Here is a 19,418-nt window from a genome sequence, read left to right on the forward strand (position 1 = left end):
CAAACGGCGAACCATGGAGAGAGCCAGAATTTTAATTTAATTTTATATTTCATAATATTTTCACTTTCTAAATTTTACTTCACACTAAAAAAAAAGTAGAATCAATGACTACAGATCCAACAAGACTTGATATCCCTTTGTTTTCAAGGGGTTTTGAATTTGTGCCTTGAAAACAAACGCCATCTGCTCTATCCTAATATAAAAATGTGAAACACTTCGCACTGCAACAGCCTAACGTACGTTGGTAATAGCAGATTGCTTCGATACCAAAGACTACACCCATTACTCATTGTCAGTCACTGTCTCGTGCTCAGCCTTGCCATATTATAGCAACAAGAGGAGCAGCAAGGAGAGGTTGATTCAGCCCTTCTTTCAACACTAGATATGACAGCTTCACCACCAAAACCGGTGGGACCGTCAGGGCCCTGGCATCAAGAGTAGAGGCTCTAGAAGTAGAGCCACATTTGTAATGTTGCTCTTTTACCATTAACCGGTACATTACTAAGTGTCAGAAACATGCTCACCTTCCCTTCATTTCTATCATATCGACGTAACCTTGTACAGCAAGAAAGGTAAAAGAGAAATTGTATTGATCGCAGGAAACGCATGCGTATGTGATAATCGGATCACATGTGGAAGGGTAACGCGAACTGAACGAACAATCAGTGGAAGCAACTGTGTTACGGTTCGAAGGTTTAAGTAGTCGCGGTCGTCGTAGCAGACGTTCGTGGTCAGACACGTGTTTCCCAGTGATCGTGACAAAAATCGTATCAGAGCAAGCCTCATCATTCGCTTCACCGAACGGTGAACACATTTCTTTAATTAATTAATTAATAAAACACTAGATAAACATATCGTTGATGTAATGACAACATTCTGGATAGAATGAATGATTGAAATTCAAACGTAAACTTCAAATTTGTTTGTTAATTAAACGTAGAAAATTAATTGTACATGTGATTTGCTGAACGTATTTACTTTTCTTTTTATTTTATGTGGATTGAATAATTCATTATTGAAATTGAAGGAAAAGTTGAATTAAATTATTCTTCTTTAATGTAGTTGGGAAATATGGACGTTTATATGATTGTTCGAATGTATATGAAGGATTTGGTAAATTGTTCATCGGTGTTCACAAATGTGGAATCATAAATTAAGCAACGACCCGTATGGTGCAGAATAGCGCGGTATAGATAAAGCTGCATTGCGGTGATGTTTTACTAGAGTATATTCTTCGACGTGTTTCCATGCAGCTGTGAAATCCTACGATCGTTTATTTCTCAATACAATCGCGTTTAACGTATCGCGTTGATGTTAAATCGATTTACGATTTTTTCGTACCGTTCAATCGATACCGTTCAGTCCACGCAGTCCTAATCGAAACAATTTACTGTAACGACTATTGAAGTGCTTTCGATTCTGTCATGAATTTTCAAATTATAAGAAATTAAAATATTGTATTACAGTCTTTTTTTATTATTAATCGCTGGTGGTAGAAATCCTTCAAGGTTATCTGTTGTCAATACATCACACGAGTATTATCCCTTGTTATATTTCATTATTTGGCACGAGGGAATTTTTAACAATTTCAAATTTTAATATATAGTAATCTTTATTCCAGTGACTTTTAATTCACCGAGCGATAACTCCAACATTGTCCTGCTAATAATTAACATTTTTTACTTTATTTCTACTTAATTTTTAAAATCGTGTTAATATAATAATGATCGGAGTTTGTAAGTTATGAAAAAAAAGGGGGACATCGATTGAAACATTCGTCAAATTGCATCGTTTAGACTCGCAGTGACCTTGGCATGGTTGTTGCACTATATTGCATTCGTTTCTAGCCAAGCAATTTCTACTGCCAATTTAATTTCAAATTCTTACGGCATCGAACCTCCGATGGAGATGTTGACGCAATCGATGATCCATTTCTGGCGATTCTGGCGGTTCCCTTTGATGTTTTTGAAACATCCTGCCTAAAAAAAACCTTTCTCGAATGGGCTGTCGCCGTCAGAGATGTAGCCGTAAATAAAAAAGAAATTGTTAAAAAATAATTTTTGTGAACAGTAACTTACATAGGATTTTTGGAATGAGTGTTAACCTTATGGAATTATTATCATAGTCGGTGTCAGTAATTAATTACAAATTTATCCATCACACAGGTCCAAAGTATGATTTCTGGGAGCCGAGGCTATCAGCCATTCAAGGGCCTCCTTTGTTCATAAACTTGCTTCAAGTAGATTAAATAACACATAATCGTAAAGAAGAAGGGCAACAGTACAAAAAAATTTCTTTTAATTTTCTTTGCCATACTAAATGGAAGGCTCGTAATAGAGCTCCCTGAAAAGTAAGGCCTGGGGTCTCCTCTTAATCTGGCACTGCCATTGTGTTATATTCTTTTTCAAAAATAATACAAAATAAAATAATGTAACAATTTCAATAAATTGTACAATAACTTATCAGAGTTATAATCAAATTTAGTAAATTTGATAAATCATTACGGTAACACAAGTTAATGTGCGGGTTCGAATAACTAGAAATCATGAAACATTCATTCATGTATTTATAGAGAGCTGAATTACCCAACTTAGTTTCCGCGTGTAATTTTCAACAGAATCAGCTATCTTAAAGGACGTCCGCAATTATTCCGTATCACAACCGGTAACCATGAAAATCTCGTTCACTATGTGTACATAGTGTTCCACATAACCGCATGATTTCGAGCTGAATGGAGATCGTAGAAAATAGCCACAAATAATGCTGAATTACTTCATACAAATTTAAACAAAAAAATGAAGCATTTACGTATAAGTATTTTAATACTTTACTTTTACACGAAATGCAAATGTAAATATATGTAGTTGTCCATAAATGTCAAATATTGATATTTTGCTTTGCGACATTTCCTCTTGCCTCCTTCTAAAACTACAAAGTGATTTATTTACGTGGGGCACTCAATATACACACAATGGACGATAACAGTAACGAGGCGGTAGATTATTAGCAAGGTAGGCATCAGCATAAATATTAAAGGTTACATTATGTCACGCACCTGATGTTAAAAAGGAGAGATACAAGTTTACTTAGAAACAAAATTACCATTTACTGTGTTTACGTGTAACTTCTGATTCCTTATGTATTTCCCGTGTTCAAAATCAGATAAAAATTTCTAACCATCGATGGCCCTATTGGTTGATAAACCTGATTTCAAAATTAAAATTTATTTTGAATAAAATTTAATAATATTTAGTCGTAAAGAAAAAGGGCAACATTAAAAATAATTTCATTCATATTTCTTCGTTGGAAAGTGGGACCCGGGGCTATAACTTTCCTTAATCCGTCGTTATCCCTATTACTTTTTTTCATACCTACAATAAATTACAGAAGCATTTGTAACACCTCAATCGTTGACTTTTCTCAGTTTGTATTTTTTTTTTTAAAGAAATATAGAAACACTTAGCTATGGGGGTATATTTTACATATGAAGATATAAAGACACATTTATCATCCTTGTACCGATATGACTGATAAGATAATTTGCTATTCAAATACGCTAATGCTTTTTTTATGTTGCTGGTACTTACAGGTGTGCACTCATTCAGAATTCTTTAAACAGAAAAGTCGATAATATTATATAAAGTATATATTTCAAATCTGGTATTTTCTTGGATAAATAAGTTTTATCGCCAAACATTGTTAAAAGCTGTAAGACATTGTGTTCGATAACAATAAACTGTATACTAATGATGCATATTATAATTTAAGACATGAATTCGTTGTACTGAGGGTATTACGTAGTCTTGACATAATAAAGCAAACAGTTGTAACAAGAGAACTAGTTATTATGTAATCGTATTGAAAAAATGCTTGTAGAAAATTGTCGAAGAATTTTTGCTTTATTATATTGTTTATTTCCTTTCTTTTTTAATTACAATCTAATTTTCTATAGAAGATTCAGTTCTTAAACACATAATATGCTAAAAATTCTAAAAAACTATTATTAAATTTATTAAATCTGTATAAAAATTATTAAATATTTTTTTCACAAAGTTTAGAATCAGTACCGATGTCATACCAACCGTCTCTCATTCCTGAGATATTAAAAAATTCCACACCTACGCAAAAATTTACTTTTCAGCTGTCCTTTATTGCGCTGCGTACGATGCTTCAATATTACACCACCTACACCTAAATGTCTTCACTGACCTACATACATTCGGAATACATTTTACGGAACTTATCTGGAATGACTTTCTGACGAGTGATAAAGCGTACCTAATCCATTCATCATCCTATTTTTTAATAACATCTAACACTGCAAATTTTCTATTTACCTCCTAGGTTCTTATTCTGAATTTCATTACTAAAACCTTTAATTTGAGATACCTACATATTAAAATTATTGGCATAACTAGCTAGAGATTGGACCCCTTACCATTCTAAAATTTAAAAATTCTAAAATTCTAAAATTCTGTTAATAAGTATAATATTATAAGTATTATAAGTATATAGAAGAAAAATCTTAATTACGCCAACAATTAAAATTATCATGCACATTAAATCATAAAAATGTAATGAAAAGGATTTTGTATTAAACGCAGCTTTCGCTATTGTAAAGCGATTCGTTGTAATATTAAATACTAAAAGGTTCTTTGTACACGATGTTTGCAGGAGATGGTGGACGTAACAACAGCTCCGCCATCCACCGGTGGAGCAACTTTAATTGGACGCACCAGAGGTGCACTTAGATCCGTCAGATCTGCATTGGGGGGTAGTGGAGAGTATCTTCAGGGTCTGGGTAGTAGGATAGGATCCGCTTTAAGTAGTAGTTTAGAAGAGAGCGAATTGACCACGACCCCGTCGACACCGCCTTCTTCGCCACAAGCACTACCTCAGACAGATAAACCGGAAGAGCAGTTGGCTAGACGAAAATTGAGGCTTCCAAGGTAATCGTCGTATACGCTAGAAATTTCTTACATTTGATAAAAGTTGCTTTTTAATAAAACTGCTAATTAAGTTGATGCAGTTTTGTATTTCGATGCAACAGCAAAATGCTACTTCACCTTTTTCTTAAATACAATAACTCAACGTCTATTATTAATTCGCACAGATTTGGAGCTGGGATGTGTTACGAGGATTACGAAGCGATCGCTAGGCACAAATTAGAACGGCAGGGTAGCGCAAGTATGTCCAGGTGTATGAGGAAGTATCCTCCTGGCATGACTTACGAAGAAATAACTTCATCCAGAACAGTCGGAAAGAAAACGCAAGAAGATAAAATCGAGGATGATAACAGTCCCGATAGAGATAGTCAAGAGAGCATAGAACCTCTTCAGGAAAAGGATATCAAAGCTACAGGACCTGATCCTTTCGACAAATTGAATTACAGAGCAGGTGAGTAGTGACATAAATTGCTGATTTCATGAATTTTTATATAAATGTACTTTTTATACGATGTATGTACTTTTCTCAGTATGAATTCGTTGACTCAACAACTGATTTTTGCATCGCAACAGGTTTATTTTCGTGGGAACGTTTTTTACATAACGCATTTTGTTTCTTTTTACAACAAAGCAAGAGCCCCGACCCGCTATCAGACGGTCGTTTTTCGTTTAGGTAAATGAACGTTGATGTGAATGTACTGTGAACCATCACAGGTTCCCCCATCAATCCTGTATTCCAGTGATGGGCAACTGAGCCAGAGCATGGTACATGGACGGGCAAATGGTGTGTTTCGCTGATGGAGAGTCAATTTCTCTGTTTGAAAATTTGAAAATTGAGGTTTTTAAAGATTTGATATGTCTAAATTAAAAAATTTCCAAATTTCCAAATTTCAATGTTTCTTAATTTTCAAATTTAGAAGCCACCAAATTTGAAAGTTTTGTATTTCTAAATTTGGAACATTTCCAAGCTACTATCTATAATTGAAAAATTGAAAATAGGACAATTTGTAAATTTCCACCCTCCGCGCATTTCAGCTGGCATTTGATCTGCCCATCACTACTGTATTCTTCCATTTATAGCGGCTGTAAAGTTCCACATTGTATATTAATTAACCACTTTTGCTCGATTCTATGTTCCTATATTAAAAGCACCCTGTTCACTATATGTATGTACTTACTTTAAATGTAAAACCTGAAACACCAAGCTCTTTTCTTAATATGTGTGTATAGAACCTAAGAATTCCTCATAGTACGATAGAATCGCTGTTCCCATTGGTGTATATTGTATTTCAAGAATAAGATTAGACATGTATGTATGGTGTTTAAGCAACATACTTAACGTGTCATACGCACCAGTTTTAAGTATTGTTTAGGTGAATAGTAGATACAGACAGAATATTGGGGGAGTGTTTCCTGTAGAATATTATTTCAGACATGCAACCATGCAGCAGCGATTCGATGAGCGATCAGGATGGTTACGGGCCTAGCACTAGTTTGGATTCGAACATGGATGGTCGTAGATTATGGCAAAGATCAGGTAAAAATATTTTTACTTTCCAAAATGTATTTATAGTTTTTGCGAAATTTATTCATTATTCAGGCTCGTCAGGATCTGGTCAATCTTGGGCTTCCAGTTTGTCCGCAGACAGCATGTCTGAAGAATCCGCTGCGGATTTTATGAAAACCTTCGTGCCTCTTCTATTCGACGCTCCGAATAGCATTGATCAGGAGCAGAAAGCAAGTTTCGGTCAAATGGTTCTTGTACGTATTTATATTTACAGACTATTCGTGGATCATGGTCGCGTTTACCACTAGACAAAGTAATCAATTCATTATTTAACTACTAATTAATTAATTAATTACGGCTGAATGAAATAAATAAATCCACTGACTTTGACTTTTAAATTTAATTAAAAGTTCTGTAACAATAACGATACTCTTATTATATTTTATCGCTCATTTTTGGTAAATGGTAATAAATTGTTTACCATTTTTATTTCTGTACCTAATGGAAAATAAAATTACTTCTTTCATTTGTAACTTTCGTATTTAAGGAACTTTCTAATGCATTCTTACTTCTCCTATTTTTTTATGTACCTATTAATAGGAAACTTATTAATTGATTTCACTATTTTGCAGACAGAATCTGGTAGAATATGGTTCTCCCGAGTGGTGAACGCGAGAAGAGCACGACCCTGTGTAACCGAAGAATCATTTTACTCTTTGGCGCAACATTTTGCGGTGGCCCTTTTCGAATGTCACGAAGCGGATGATTTTGCACCTGCTAAGAGTCTCATGAACATGTGTTTTACGTTTTATCACGAAGGTAAACATGTGCTTTATATCTTATCAATAGTATAACTTTTAAAAAGTAGAAAAGTCGAAGGATGAAAGTTGTAGAAAATTTAACTTAATTTTATTATTTTTATTTATTTTATTTAATTAATTACATTTAATTCACTGAAGGACTTGCAAACTTAAGTTTTATGTTAAAATAAAGGGTTCCTGCTTTTGTTTCACCATGAAATTAAATGAGGAATTTTAACGCGATTTTTATATAAAAATTAGTCGAAGTACCGGGGTTGGAACCATACCGCGAGTATTTGTACACACATCTACGAGTTCAACCAATATGGACATCGATGAGGTTTTGGACTGCAGCATTCTTCGATGCAGTTCAATGTGAACGAGCCTCAAGACCAGTTCCTCCGAGACCAAAATCCTTGGATCAGGAAGCTATTGCCATAGAAGATCGTAAATTCCAAGCTAACATTGTATTTGGACAATTAGGGTGAGTACCATAGGAATGCGAATACCCGAAAGTGTTAGATCGGATCAGTTCGGTTCGATTTGGATCGGATTTCGGAAAGCATAGACATGGGAGAACTCGAAAATTTCGGATACCCGAACATGTTTTATAATAACCTTAGGATAATTTTGGTAATACTAAACTGTTTCTTATTTTCAGGACATTCACATGTAATATGCATGCATTTGGCCTCTCTCGTACTCTGTGCCTAGAATTTCTTAGGAAGCAGTGCGTAATTGCAAATTTGACGAAAGGTAAATTCAGTAAATAACAAATTTTTGAAGTGTAATATAAACAATAATACCTTTTTCTGCCTTCAAAATAAAATTTATTTTTGTACCAGACTGATATCATTCTCAATAATATCATAGATATAACTCACAATACTTCTTCTATTTTTTTTTTTTGTTTTAATTAGTTGTAAATTTGTAAATTTGATTATTTTGAGTACTTTTATTTTCTAATGTTTCTAAAATTTCCTAATATTTCAGAGCAGGAAAAAATGCTTCGCGACAATATTGAAAGGATGTTCGACGAAACAGAACCATGGCGGTAGGTTCGTTTAACTATGATCCAGCGATCTATGAAAGAAATGATTTTTAAAATATTTTCAACAGTCGCGAAAGAAGAGTATCGTGATGTTGTCAATTAAAGGAACATAACTCGATATGTGAAAGGAATTCCAGGGAAAAGAAGTCAATTTCAATGAAATAAGAGCACGGTTGTAATTCTATCGGATGCGACCGAATCAAAGAGAACTTCAGGCGCAAACCGTTCCTAAGCTTAATTAGACAAAATTGTGTAAATTTGAATCAATGAAATCGAATGTTTCTTACAACCAGCGATCCGAACAATTAACTACAATAGAACTCTATTTATTCATTGGCATCACTAGATACATGCCAGGATGAGTCTGCTCCTTTTCAAAATGTCATCATTCTAAAGTTTTAGAATTCTAAAATTCCAGAACATCAAAATTTCAGAACGTACAAAATTTAAAAATACCACGTTCTGGATTTCGAAATTCCACAATTTTAATATTTCAGAATTTTAAGATCCTACAGTTAAAAAATTTTGTAATTGTAGAATTAAGTGAATAATTGGAGTTCAAATAAATCGACTTGTTACATTGTTAATATTACAATCATGAAATTTCATGGTTTTAATTCTATTCAATCAATTTAGAAAATATTCGATTAACCTTTCGAATTTCTTTGTTGTTTCTGATTACCCAACAAGATTCTATCAATTTGCTTACCATAATCAATGAGATTCTTGTGTCTCGATCCAATTGAAATGCTTTAAGCGTAAATGGACAATAAGTTATATGAAATGAGTATGCGAAATTAATACAGTAGAACTCTGTAAAATAAAATAAACAAACAATACTTTTTGAGTTCAGAATAAATTATGCAGAGTGCACCATTTTCCAGGATTTTCTCTAATTATTTTTCTGGTCCTGATTTATTCAAGTAAACAGAATTCTACTATAATAATTTTGCTGCGATAATCGACGTGGATAAATGTATGTAAATTGTGTATTTGTGTACCAGTGAACCGATTTTCATGATGTCAGTGGTTCAAAATAATTTCCCAGGGTAATATCTTGCCGATTGGCAGCGAAAGCATGAAAAAGAGAGCTTATTTAAAAAGAAAATTTGCCAATTTTCGTATGAACACACTCGTTTTATAAATTCAAATAGATTCTTGATCAATTATTATTCAGAATTTTAGATGATAGTTTGCACAGTGCTCGTAGCTGATATCTTTCTAACGTTTGTCAGAATATGTTTACGAACAAAGATGTAGAGAATTTGCAAATTAAAGTAGCTTAATTTTATTATCCTTCGTTAATCTTTAACGCAGCGATAAAGTATTAATGTAATTTTCGAATTAATCATGCAGCTCGTTTATGAATCTTTATCCTGATAATATTAGCTACACAAATTTCCTTTCTCGATGTGTCTATGTACATATGTTTGTATCTGAGAGACATATCATAAAACGCAAGCACCATATTTTATTTTGTATATCTACTCGCATTTTCAGCGAATGTTGTTAGAGTGAAAAGAGATTTGTTAATAAATTTCCTCACCACATTGGTATATTTTTATCAACACAATATATCCCTTAAGTAAAATTCCCTTTTATAAGCTTACAAGGAATAGGAGGAGTAAGATAATAAATAGTTAGGAAGCGTGGGTCTTGGCCCTTAAAGAAGAATAAAATAATTAATAACTAAAAGGGGTGGTCTTGGCCTATAAAGAGGGATAAAATTATATGAATAACTGGAAAAAGTGAAATAAAAAGGATCCTCGGCCGAGGGCCAGAAGAGGGACACTATCATAAATGTTGTTCCCCTTCGATGAGCTTGTTTAATAAGCAAAAAAAATAAATGAAGTAAATTAAATAAACTCTGGAAAAAAATTATACTGGTTGTGCCCTCTTCATAGGGACCTGATATTATCCAGGGGCGTTAGGGACCCCGCTGCGCTAATGACGCCCTCTGTGTACCGACCTGATATCATATTGGGGTATTATGGACCCCAAAGTACCAGTGACTATCTCTGCATACCGACATTATATCATCTTGGGGTGTCAGGAACCCCGAAGCACCAGTAAAACTGTTTGCATACCGACATTTTGGCATCCGGGGTGTCAGGGACCCCGATGTATCGCTGACGCTCTCTGCATACCGACCTAAAATCGTTTTGGGGTGTCAAGGACCCCGAAGTACCAGCAATGCTCTTTGCGGCATTAGGGGTGTCAGGGACCCCGATACATCGCTGGCGCTCTCTGCATACTGACCTGATATCAGGTCATTGAAATTTTTTTAAGAAAAAAAAGTGTTCACCTAATTTTTCCATGGAGTGCACTAAATTTTATAACATTTCATAATTAAAAGTTATATTAATTTATTGATAAATCACTTTTAATATTAATATCGTCAAAATTAAGATTTCAAGAATTCCTGCCTCCTCTGTATTCCCATTTTTTTTAAGGAAGTTTACTTTCCTCGATACTGTACAAATTAATTCGGTACTTTTTATCGATTTTATTATAAATTTAAATATCTTCTGACGCTTTTATGCATTTAGAATATTATTAGTAAGAATATCCTTAATAACAATAACGTTTATTTTAACAATAAAAATTATCATAATTTTTCTTTTAAGCACCAAATCAATTCGTACACCTACTTTTAACTTAGAAGTTTTGTTATTAATTCATAATTTATTATGAAACTATAGAATTTAAAATATTAATATTTTCAGTATTATGTAATATTCTCTGACAAAACACTTTGGATTACATATCAATTACACTCTCTAATAACAATCTAACGAATCAATAAAAATTTCAACGCGTTTATCGCAAAAATATCCTGCTAATTTATTTTATCAAACATATGCACATACTCTATAATCTCAAAACCGTATTTTACTTAAAAAAATTGCCTACTGCCTTTTTCAATTCATATCTATTCGCCTGAGGAACAGAGTCAACTCCAATCTTCTTAGGGTACGAATTCTTCGTTCCCAAAGAACGTAACACGCTCATTTTATCCACAGTTTTCCGTAGAATAGAGCGTTTATTCTCTTCACTCTCTCGTGTATTATGTGGCACGACGTGTTTATTATAATATCTTTCAAAATAAGCATCGAATTCCATCGTACCATTGAATTCATTTTTATTCTTCGTCTTATACTTCGACGAGACAGATCTGGCTGATGCATCATTTTTAACAGAATCCACCGATTTAGCGGTGAGAGGTTCAGATTTTTCGGATAAACGATCTAGAGTCACATTTGCTCGACCATTTTTCAATAATCCCCTAGAATTTTCGGTTATTTTTTCATTTGAATCTCCGGCACAGAATTTCGATTTCTCAAAATTGCAATCTAATATACTCCGTGGACTGCGCATATTCTTCAGACTAGCCTCTATTAAATCAGCTAAATCCAAGCAATCGTTTTTCACGGTCGATCGTATTCCTGGATCATCCAGAAGAGCCGTGGCTGTGTTGAAAATGGTTGATTTACTTTGACCAATCTTCTTTCCCTTGCCCTTCGTTCTAGTTTTACTTTGATCCTCTTGAATCGTTCTAGACACAGCTCTTTCATTTTTAGTAGTCCTTGAATTGTTGCTTTTCGATTTTGACAAATTCCCTTCTCTTTCTTCCAACGCCTTCAGGCTGATATTACTGGCCTTTGCGTCAATTTTCCGAGCTTTGTTTTGTGTTTTATTTAATTTCGTTTCGCTCGGTTTATCTCGGAGAGAATCCTTCATTTCGTGCTTCGATTCGATCCTTGTAATAGTTGACTTTTGTTTCAGTGTCTTCGTGTTCTTTTGCGCTGACATTTGAAGAGATCGAATAGTGGAAGCTTGCTTTTCTGTGATTTGAAACTTCTCTCTTTCTTTATCCATCATGGATTCGTCGAGACGAATATCGGACGATTTTCTAGGAATTGGATTCTGAATGATCTTTTTTTGAACATTCTTTACTGGTTTCTTGGACGATTGATTTTCGAATGGAATAGGTTTTGATATGGTTCTTGAAGCGAAATTAGAAGTTTTTGTAAAGTCTTCTAGTTTTGGATTGGGTTTTGTTTGCTTCGTCACAGGACGAGCTCGAGGTACCTGGAAAAGAAATAATTCATAAGTGTAATTGGATGGGGTCCAATGTGAACCTAATATACCGGGTAACCATCCTCACCACTAGCCCGAGCCCCCTTGTAAGTCTTTCATTTATTACATCAAAAAATATTGCATGAAATTTGTTTCAACTATTGCCCTTTTTCTTTACGATTAAATGTTATTTAATATTCCTTCAAATAAATTTCAATTCTTGAACCAAGGGGGCCCTCGGAGGATCGATAGCCCCACGACCCAGAAATTATAATTCAGTCCTGGACCTAGCACCCATGCCAAAAATTATTAAAATAAGTAGAAGCCTGTTTTGAAGAAAAATTGAATTTAATTTAATTAGAACAACAGAATTTGAAATATTAAAATAACAGAAAACGTTCAGACGATTACCTTTATTAATCCCTGCATCTGTGCCTGCTGAAACAATCGCTTCCAGTCGTACGAAATGAAATCCAATCTTTCGTTCTGTCTTTTCGTCAGAGGCTTGTATTTCTTATACAAGGTTTCCCACACGAAATTATCATCGAAGATCTAAATATATATGTTCATTAATAATTAACGATTATTGATTTTATTTTTATTTTTATTTACCTCTTTAGCGACGTGTGATAATGATGATAATTTTACGATGTCCTGCACCGCCAGGTATCTAATCAATCTTTTAATTAAGCACTTTGGCAATGCTAGTAACGTATTTCTTCGACCCGAAGCGATCTGTCTTATGTGTCTCAACAAATATTTACCTGTCGCGTTGATAAAATTTCATGGTCATAATAAAGTATTTAACAATTTAATAAAAATACATTCTCGCGATATGAAATTGATATCTTGCAATTCTATAATACTATCGCAAAACATTGAGTTTCTTTTAATGTAATAAAATGAATTATATAAAAAAATGATTCACACGTTGAATGTTGTAGATTGCACCATAAATTCAATATTGAAGAAAATATTAAGTAACGGTGATGTTGTGTAAAGCTTCGTCATTCAATCTGTTAAATAATTGCCATCAACATTTCACTACCAAAAATACGTCGAATTTCGTCCTGTAACGGTTTATCCTGTGTGAAATTGTCCAAACTGGTGGTTCGTACGATTGGCAGCTTATGGGGACCGTGGGAGATTCTCCAGAGATAAAGTATCACCTAGAAAATGGATGAAGTTACGAGGCAGAATCATTAGAACGCGATCTATTCGTGAGCACCTGGTCACCGAGTACTCTCAGCCCATAATAATCTCTGCTGGGCGAAGGTGCTATCGAATACTTTTCCAGATACTCGATCTTACCACTCATACTCGACGTATCCAACTCCGAAAAATCTTCACATTCCGCTTGAAACTGCATCAAAACAGACACTTGAACCGCGTCTAACGTCATGTTTTTAATTGATACTTCAAATACAATTTGTTCAGGGGCGGTCTGGCCATTGGGAATTCGGGAACTCCAAATCGTCGTAAAACTTCGTTTTTGGGGACCAAAAATTAGTGGTTCAAAAATATCAAATCTTGTAATTCTCAACCTGAAATATCCAGAAATACTCTAAGAAGAGGGCCCATATTCTACGAGAGGGCCCATTATGACAATAATCTTCCAATAAAAATTCAAGTCCTAATTAATAGGTTCCCTGCAATAGGTTCATCCATGACAAGTTGATCAATTTCTAAATATCAGCGATTTTGTTCCAAATAAAGAATATATCCAATGTACATAAAATTGAGGGGAATTTAAGTCATCATTTTACTGATTTCGAATTTGTTTAAAAAATATGAACCTTTGATTTTTACAATGTTTGCTTCTTCTCTGGAAAAAATGTTGTACTTATTAATTTTTATCATAAAAACTATTCGTCAAATTGAGTTCGATTTCCTTTTAATTGAATGTAAACGCGACGCAGAATAATACAAAAGATCCATGGTGTTTTAGTTTCATCAATATTTTATTACAATAGTTCCATATGAAGAGATGAAGATAAATATAGAAATGTCGAAGTAAAAATGGAAAGTTGCGTGACTATACACACTATTTTGTAATGTTACGTTATAACAATATACAATAAGTAGGCTATACAAGTAATATCACAATGCATGATTCACAACTTCGTAAAAGTCTAGAGAAGAGAATATAAATCTAAAAGACGAAGGACAGATTCATTTCTGTCCCGACGATTATCCGTATTGATTAGAAACTCGAGATGAAAAAAGAAAGAGAAGAAAAATTCTTTCTTTTATACTTTTCTTTCTCCGTTTACGCTACACACTCTTGAGAATCGGAAAGATATAATATTGTATACATATGTATGTGTATGTACGCTCGCGATCAAATCAAGCTTCTCTACGGAAAATGGCGATACAGGGGGAACTAGGAATACTCAAAATCTTAATTTTAGCTATAATTATATTAAAAGTAATTTAGAAAAAAATAACATACTTTTTAATTATTACATTTTTCACATAATTTAGTATATAATTAAAAAATATGAATAATAACATAAATATCAATTTACATTCTTTTGCATAAACGTTTATACAAGCGATAGGGGGGTCACAGATCTATATACCTCGTCATTCTCCTCCGGACCGCAGAAGAGGCGAGAAGGGAGGCCGGGGAAGAAGAGATCTACAGGGAGTGCCAGGAACCCCGAAAGTCCAGAAGCCAGAAACCCGAGGAAACCTATGAGGGAAGTCGGAAAGCCTACATGGGGAAAGAGGAAGGGCCGAGCTTATGACATTACCGTTTTCCCTACGGAAGCCTAATTTGACCACAAGTGTGTGTGTGTGTGTGTGTGTGTGTGTGTGTGTGTGTGTTCGAATAATGTCAATTTCGCAGCAGTTTTCGTTATCCGTTTAATAATATAGAATATCGATGGTACTAAAAGCTAATAGTAGTGCAGACAGTACTGACTTCATAGTAAATAGTACTTTCCTTATTCGTAATAATAATAATAATAAAATAATAGTAATAGTAACAATAATAGAAGATTAATTTATCAATGACAACAGACGTAATATGAATTTGTTTTGTTTTCTTGTCGTGTATGTTTGATTGCATGGTTGATATGACGTTCCCTAGCTCTTCAAAACGATCGCTGTTTTATTTATACCTCGAACGACGTTAAAAAACCGCATGAAAATAAATTACTATACGCTACCGTATTCGAGAAGTCTTATGAGCGACGGAATAAACTTAGAGGCTCGTATTCATAACACTGTATTATCACTAAACGATACAACTTTGTTCTCGCCAATGCAGTTCTTGAATATCTTCGATATACAAAACGATTCCTCGTTCTGCTGGAACGTGAATTACGATTGGTCGATGCGAATATCATTACAAATGTAAAATCTCTAATAACGATTAGGCATCATTGGTAATTATGTGGAACAGGATACATCGCATTAATTTTAATTATCTTGATTTCATAATATATTATTGTAATACGGCCGTAAATGATTTACATACAGTAATATAATTATTAAATTGGGATTTTTAGACCCAGGACCTAATTAAGATTTTTGAGGCCCTAAACTATTAAACAGTCGAGAGTCCCCTTGGTTTAAAAATAGAAATTTATTCCAAATAAAATTAAATAATATTTAATTGTAAAGAAAAATGGCAACGGTAAACAAAATTTCATTTAATATTATCTAATATAGTAAATTGAAAGGCTTATAATGGGATCCCCTACAAAATGGGGCAGAGGGCTGTAGCCAACCTCTGATTTCCCTTTAATTCGACGCTGTTTAAACACAATAATAACAGGAATTGTCGTAAAATATAGAAAATATGAATTGTACAAAGAAGCCTTTGCTGAGTGGCAAATCTGTCGCGGCAAATTCGATGAGACTCATTGTACATGTTAAATTATTTAGACCAATTGCTTTTATAATACGTATATATGAAGATTATTGAATGAATAAAATGTAACCTATTCTACATAATTACCAAATTATTAATTTTATGATTGCTTGTATACCTGAATCAACTCGATTCAAATCGTTCAACTTTCCATCAGATTCTACTATGTGTCTGATTGCCGATTCTGTTATTCAACGTAACGGAAGAAACAATACGAATCAACTTCGTGTTATTGTACGTAGCGAAGGAACGTAAAGAAGTATAGTTTGTTTTATTAGAGCGTTCTGAATACAGGCCAAACAGTATAAAAAATTGAGTTTCGTGCCCACGTCAAGAACGTTTTGCCACGTAAACTGATCGTTGTTGCATAATTCCTTTTTGACTATCATGGTCGATTATGAGAAAGCTGAGCGAAAATTCGAACGTTCCTTCCTCTCTTAACATCTTCTAGATCTACTTCGATCGCTATATTTATCGATCTACATCGGTGATTCGTAATTTGAAACGCGTCAAGATATTATTTTATGGTTTTTAATTGTTATATTAAACAAATAAGAAAATTCGTATCAGGTTGACAGCTACTTCTGCATAAAAACTATTCAAAGTTTACTTTTAAAAAGATGTAAAAATTACCACAAATTGCTTGCTTTGATTGAAAATTGTTATTAAATAATTCTGTAAAAGAAAAAAAAGTGTAAAGATTGTGAATTTAATTATTAATCTCATACTATTGGTATTAGATTAATAAATAAAGAGGACCCAATACTGAAATCACCTAAATTAAATATAAATAGGTATCGCACGACGTTTCAGTGCAAATGATTAATTTTTGTTTCGAAATGAAAACGAATACTTATGACTGCGTATCAGAATTACCAAATCACCGACCTCGAACGAGCTAAAACGTGTTCCCAGCACAATGGAGCTAACCATCTTCTACACATTTATATCCCATAAACCTTTTGTACTCGGCACACTCGTGACAAACGCATCGTTCCTCATGGTTGTACCATCGTTATGAGTATATTATATGTATGTATAACCGCGTGATCCGTCTCGACAGGTAAAAAGTTTCGTCGGATACGATCAACATAAGCGTAACGACGACGACGACGACGACAACGACGACGTGCGTACCTCTGATTGCAACGCATAATATGCTCCTGTACGTGTATACATAAATGTGTGTGTATACATATAGATATATGTATATATAATATTATATCTGGAAGAACAGATTTGCGTATTGCAACAGCGCGAAGAAGGCCGTGACGCCTTACCGAGGCAAACGATACCTTCTTGTCTCGGATATGTGACTCTATCCCTATTTTGGTCGTGTATAGATAATCTGTATTCTAGCCGACGACAGTCGAGATCATCAAATATGAAACGTGTGTATTTGAATACTGACAATAATCTCAATAAATCAGTAAATCAATATCAAGCCGTTCAAACCCTCGGACGGGGGGTCATGGAAATAAGCACAGTTCAAACTTAATTTTAGATAAAATTAAGTTGCTTTGTCCTTATTTTTGGATAAAAATAAATAAAAAATATAAATTTTAGATAAAATTAAGTTTAATTGGATTAAGTTAAGTTTATTCGAGAAAGTTATTTAACCCTCGAACAGAAGGGAACCAGGGCCAGTCGTGACTGAAATTACCAGGGGTATACAAAGATACTAAGTTAATTTTTAAATGAAAGAGTTTCATATATTGGAAGAATAATTTTCAGAGAAATAATGTAAAGTTTAAAAAATAAAAAATATGAGTAAAAAATACAAAATGAAATTATAATTAGGGCTCCCTCCGCAACCCATGGGTTAAAAGCAGGTAAGTTTTTCAAGATTTCACAACCAAATCAAAATTTCTTCATAATCTCATTCCTAAAACGCCGCACCGTCTCGACCTTTAGTAAATTAGAAACGTTGATTGCAAAGTTTATGAATCAACCCACACTATCTCTCCGCTGCCACAGTATAGGAACACTGGTAGATGACACGTTATTCGCGAGTTAGATATATACTAATAAATGATTGCTTCTAGGATTTGATTTTGTTATATTCAGAAGAGGACAGACAGCGTGGGGCGTTATAAATTTGTAATATTACTAGAAATTATAAAAATCGTCCTGAAAAGTCAGAGGATTTTGAATAAAATGCATTATAGATGCCATGATTGTTAAAAAATCATTAAAAACAAAATAGAAAAAAAAAGAAAAGAGGGAAAAATTACAAGCAAGGGATATAGGGAACACCCAAGAACAAATTAATTATATTATTACCGGTTGCTTTAGTTTTGCTGTGAAAATTAAATTTCTGAAATTTATAGATAGATGTGACTGTATGATGAAATCAATTTTCAAATACACATCGTTCATACCGTCTAAAATTTTTCTACGAAGAAATCACATTTTTCTCTCTATCCGGTTATCCTTGCAAAGCATCATCGTTTCATCGATAAGGCGCTCGGCTGAGTAAGTTTAACGAGTACCAAATAAGAAAGAGAGAAATAGTACTCGAGTTAAAACGTAACTAACAGGATTAAGTATAAGAAAGAAATTAGGAAACCGATGCAGTTAAGAAAACCCAATCGATCGGTTTTCCTCCGCTGGTCTCCGGGTGTATATTAAATATCGAGTAAAAAGTAGTAATCTTCGATAAGCTACTCTGCAAGTACTTTGTACATCGAGTGAAAATCGAAATCCCTTTAGTTCAGCACGAGAAAAATGGCCTGAAAGGATCGTCCTCTTTCTTCGATCGTTTCCATTTAAGTCTGTTGAACCATGGAAACCGTGGTGTCGGTTATACCACCCTCGTCTCGACAAATGCTCGAGGAAGTGGTCGTTTCCTCCGAGGGTGCAGGAGCGACTGTCAGTTGCCTCTGCTCCATGTGATCGAGGGTCTTCTCGATCGCCCTCAACCTTTTTTCTAGGCTCGTTGTACCGAGAATTCCCACTTGCAACTGCGGACCCAAAGGAAGAATGGCCAGCAACCACCATGTCCACGATGGACCGTCTGGTAAACGAGGCCAATCTTCTTCTGTCTCTGGCATTCGACCGAATACCCGTTGTATTTCGGTTTGCTGCGACGATGGTACCGTGTCCCACCATTTTCTCCCTTTCGTTCTCACCTGTAAACATTCGTTTGTTTTTT

General features: G+C 34.2%; 3 protein-coding genes across 5 annotated transcripts in view; 1 reads left to right on the forward strand and 2 right to left on the reverse strand.

The window, feature by feature from the left end:
* The first annotated feature begins 662 nt into the window (after positions 1 to 662).
* Positions 663 to 9,854, forward strand: LOC114879815 (uncharacterized protein KIAA0513). Of its 3 annotated transcripts, XM_029195118.2 has the most exons (11): positions 663 to 804; positions 4,675 to 4,949; positions 5,114 to 5,397; positions 5,578 to 5,619; positions 6,379 to 6,483; positions 6,547 to 6,707; positions 7,086 to 7,272; positions 7,515 to 7,737; positions 7,915 to 8,009; positions 8,247 to 8,307; positions 8,373 to 9,854. In XM_029195118.2, the coding sequence occupies exons 2-11, from the start codon at positions 4,678 to 4,680 to the stop codon at positions 8,392 to 8,394; spliced, it is 1,452 nt and encodes a 483-aa protein (XP_029050951.1). In that variant the 5' UTR covers positions 663 to 804; positions 4,675 to 4,677; the 3' UTR covers positions 8,395 to 9,854. The 3 variants fall into 3 exon arrangements, with proteins under 3 accessions (XP_029050951.1, XP_029050971.1, XP_029050980.1); XM_029195138.2 differs by having other exon boundaries at positions 8,247 to 9,854; XM_029195147.2 differs by lacking the exon at positions 5,578 to 5,619.
* A 1,307-nt stretch (positions 9,855 to 11,161) lies between these two features.
* On the reverse strand, positions 11,162 to 13,702 carry LOC114879652. The gene is made up of 5 exons (XM_029194775.2): positions 13,613 to 13,702; positions 13,433 to 13,553; positions 12,997 to 13,148; positions 12,796 to 12,936; positions 11,162 to 12,396 (listed from the first exon to the last, which is right to left on the reverse strand). Exons 1-5 carry the CDS (start codon positions 13,700 to 13,702, stop codon positions 11,197 to 11,199), a joined length of 1,704 nt encoding a protein of 567 aa, XP_029050608.1. The 3' UTR covers positions 11,162 to 11,196.
* A 2,814-nt stretch (positions 13,703 to 16,516) lies between these two features.
* Positions 16,517 to 19,418, reverse strand: part of LOC114879675 (LON peptidase N-terminal domain and RING finger protein 3) — a 43,514-nt gene continuing 40,612 nt past the window's right edge. Inside the window, exon 9 of the mRNA XM_029194842.2 lies at positions 16,517 to 19,395. Within this exon, the coding sequence (XP_029050675.1) occupies positions 19,033 to 19,395 (363 nt within the window). The 3' untranslated portion in view covers positions 16,517 to 19,032. The remainder of the gene's footprint in view (positions 19,396 to 19,418) is intronic.

This window comes from Osmia bicornis, chromosome 4 (genome assembly GCF_907164935.1).
Source record: "Osmia bicornis bicornis chromosome 4, iOsmBic2.1, whole genome shotgun sequence".
Lineage (NCBI taxonomy): Eukaryota > Metazoa > Arthropoda > Insecta > Hymenoptera > Megachilidae > Osmia > Osmia bicornis.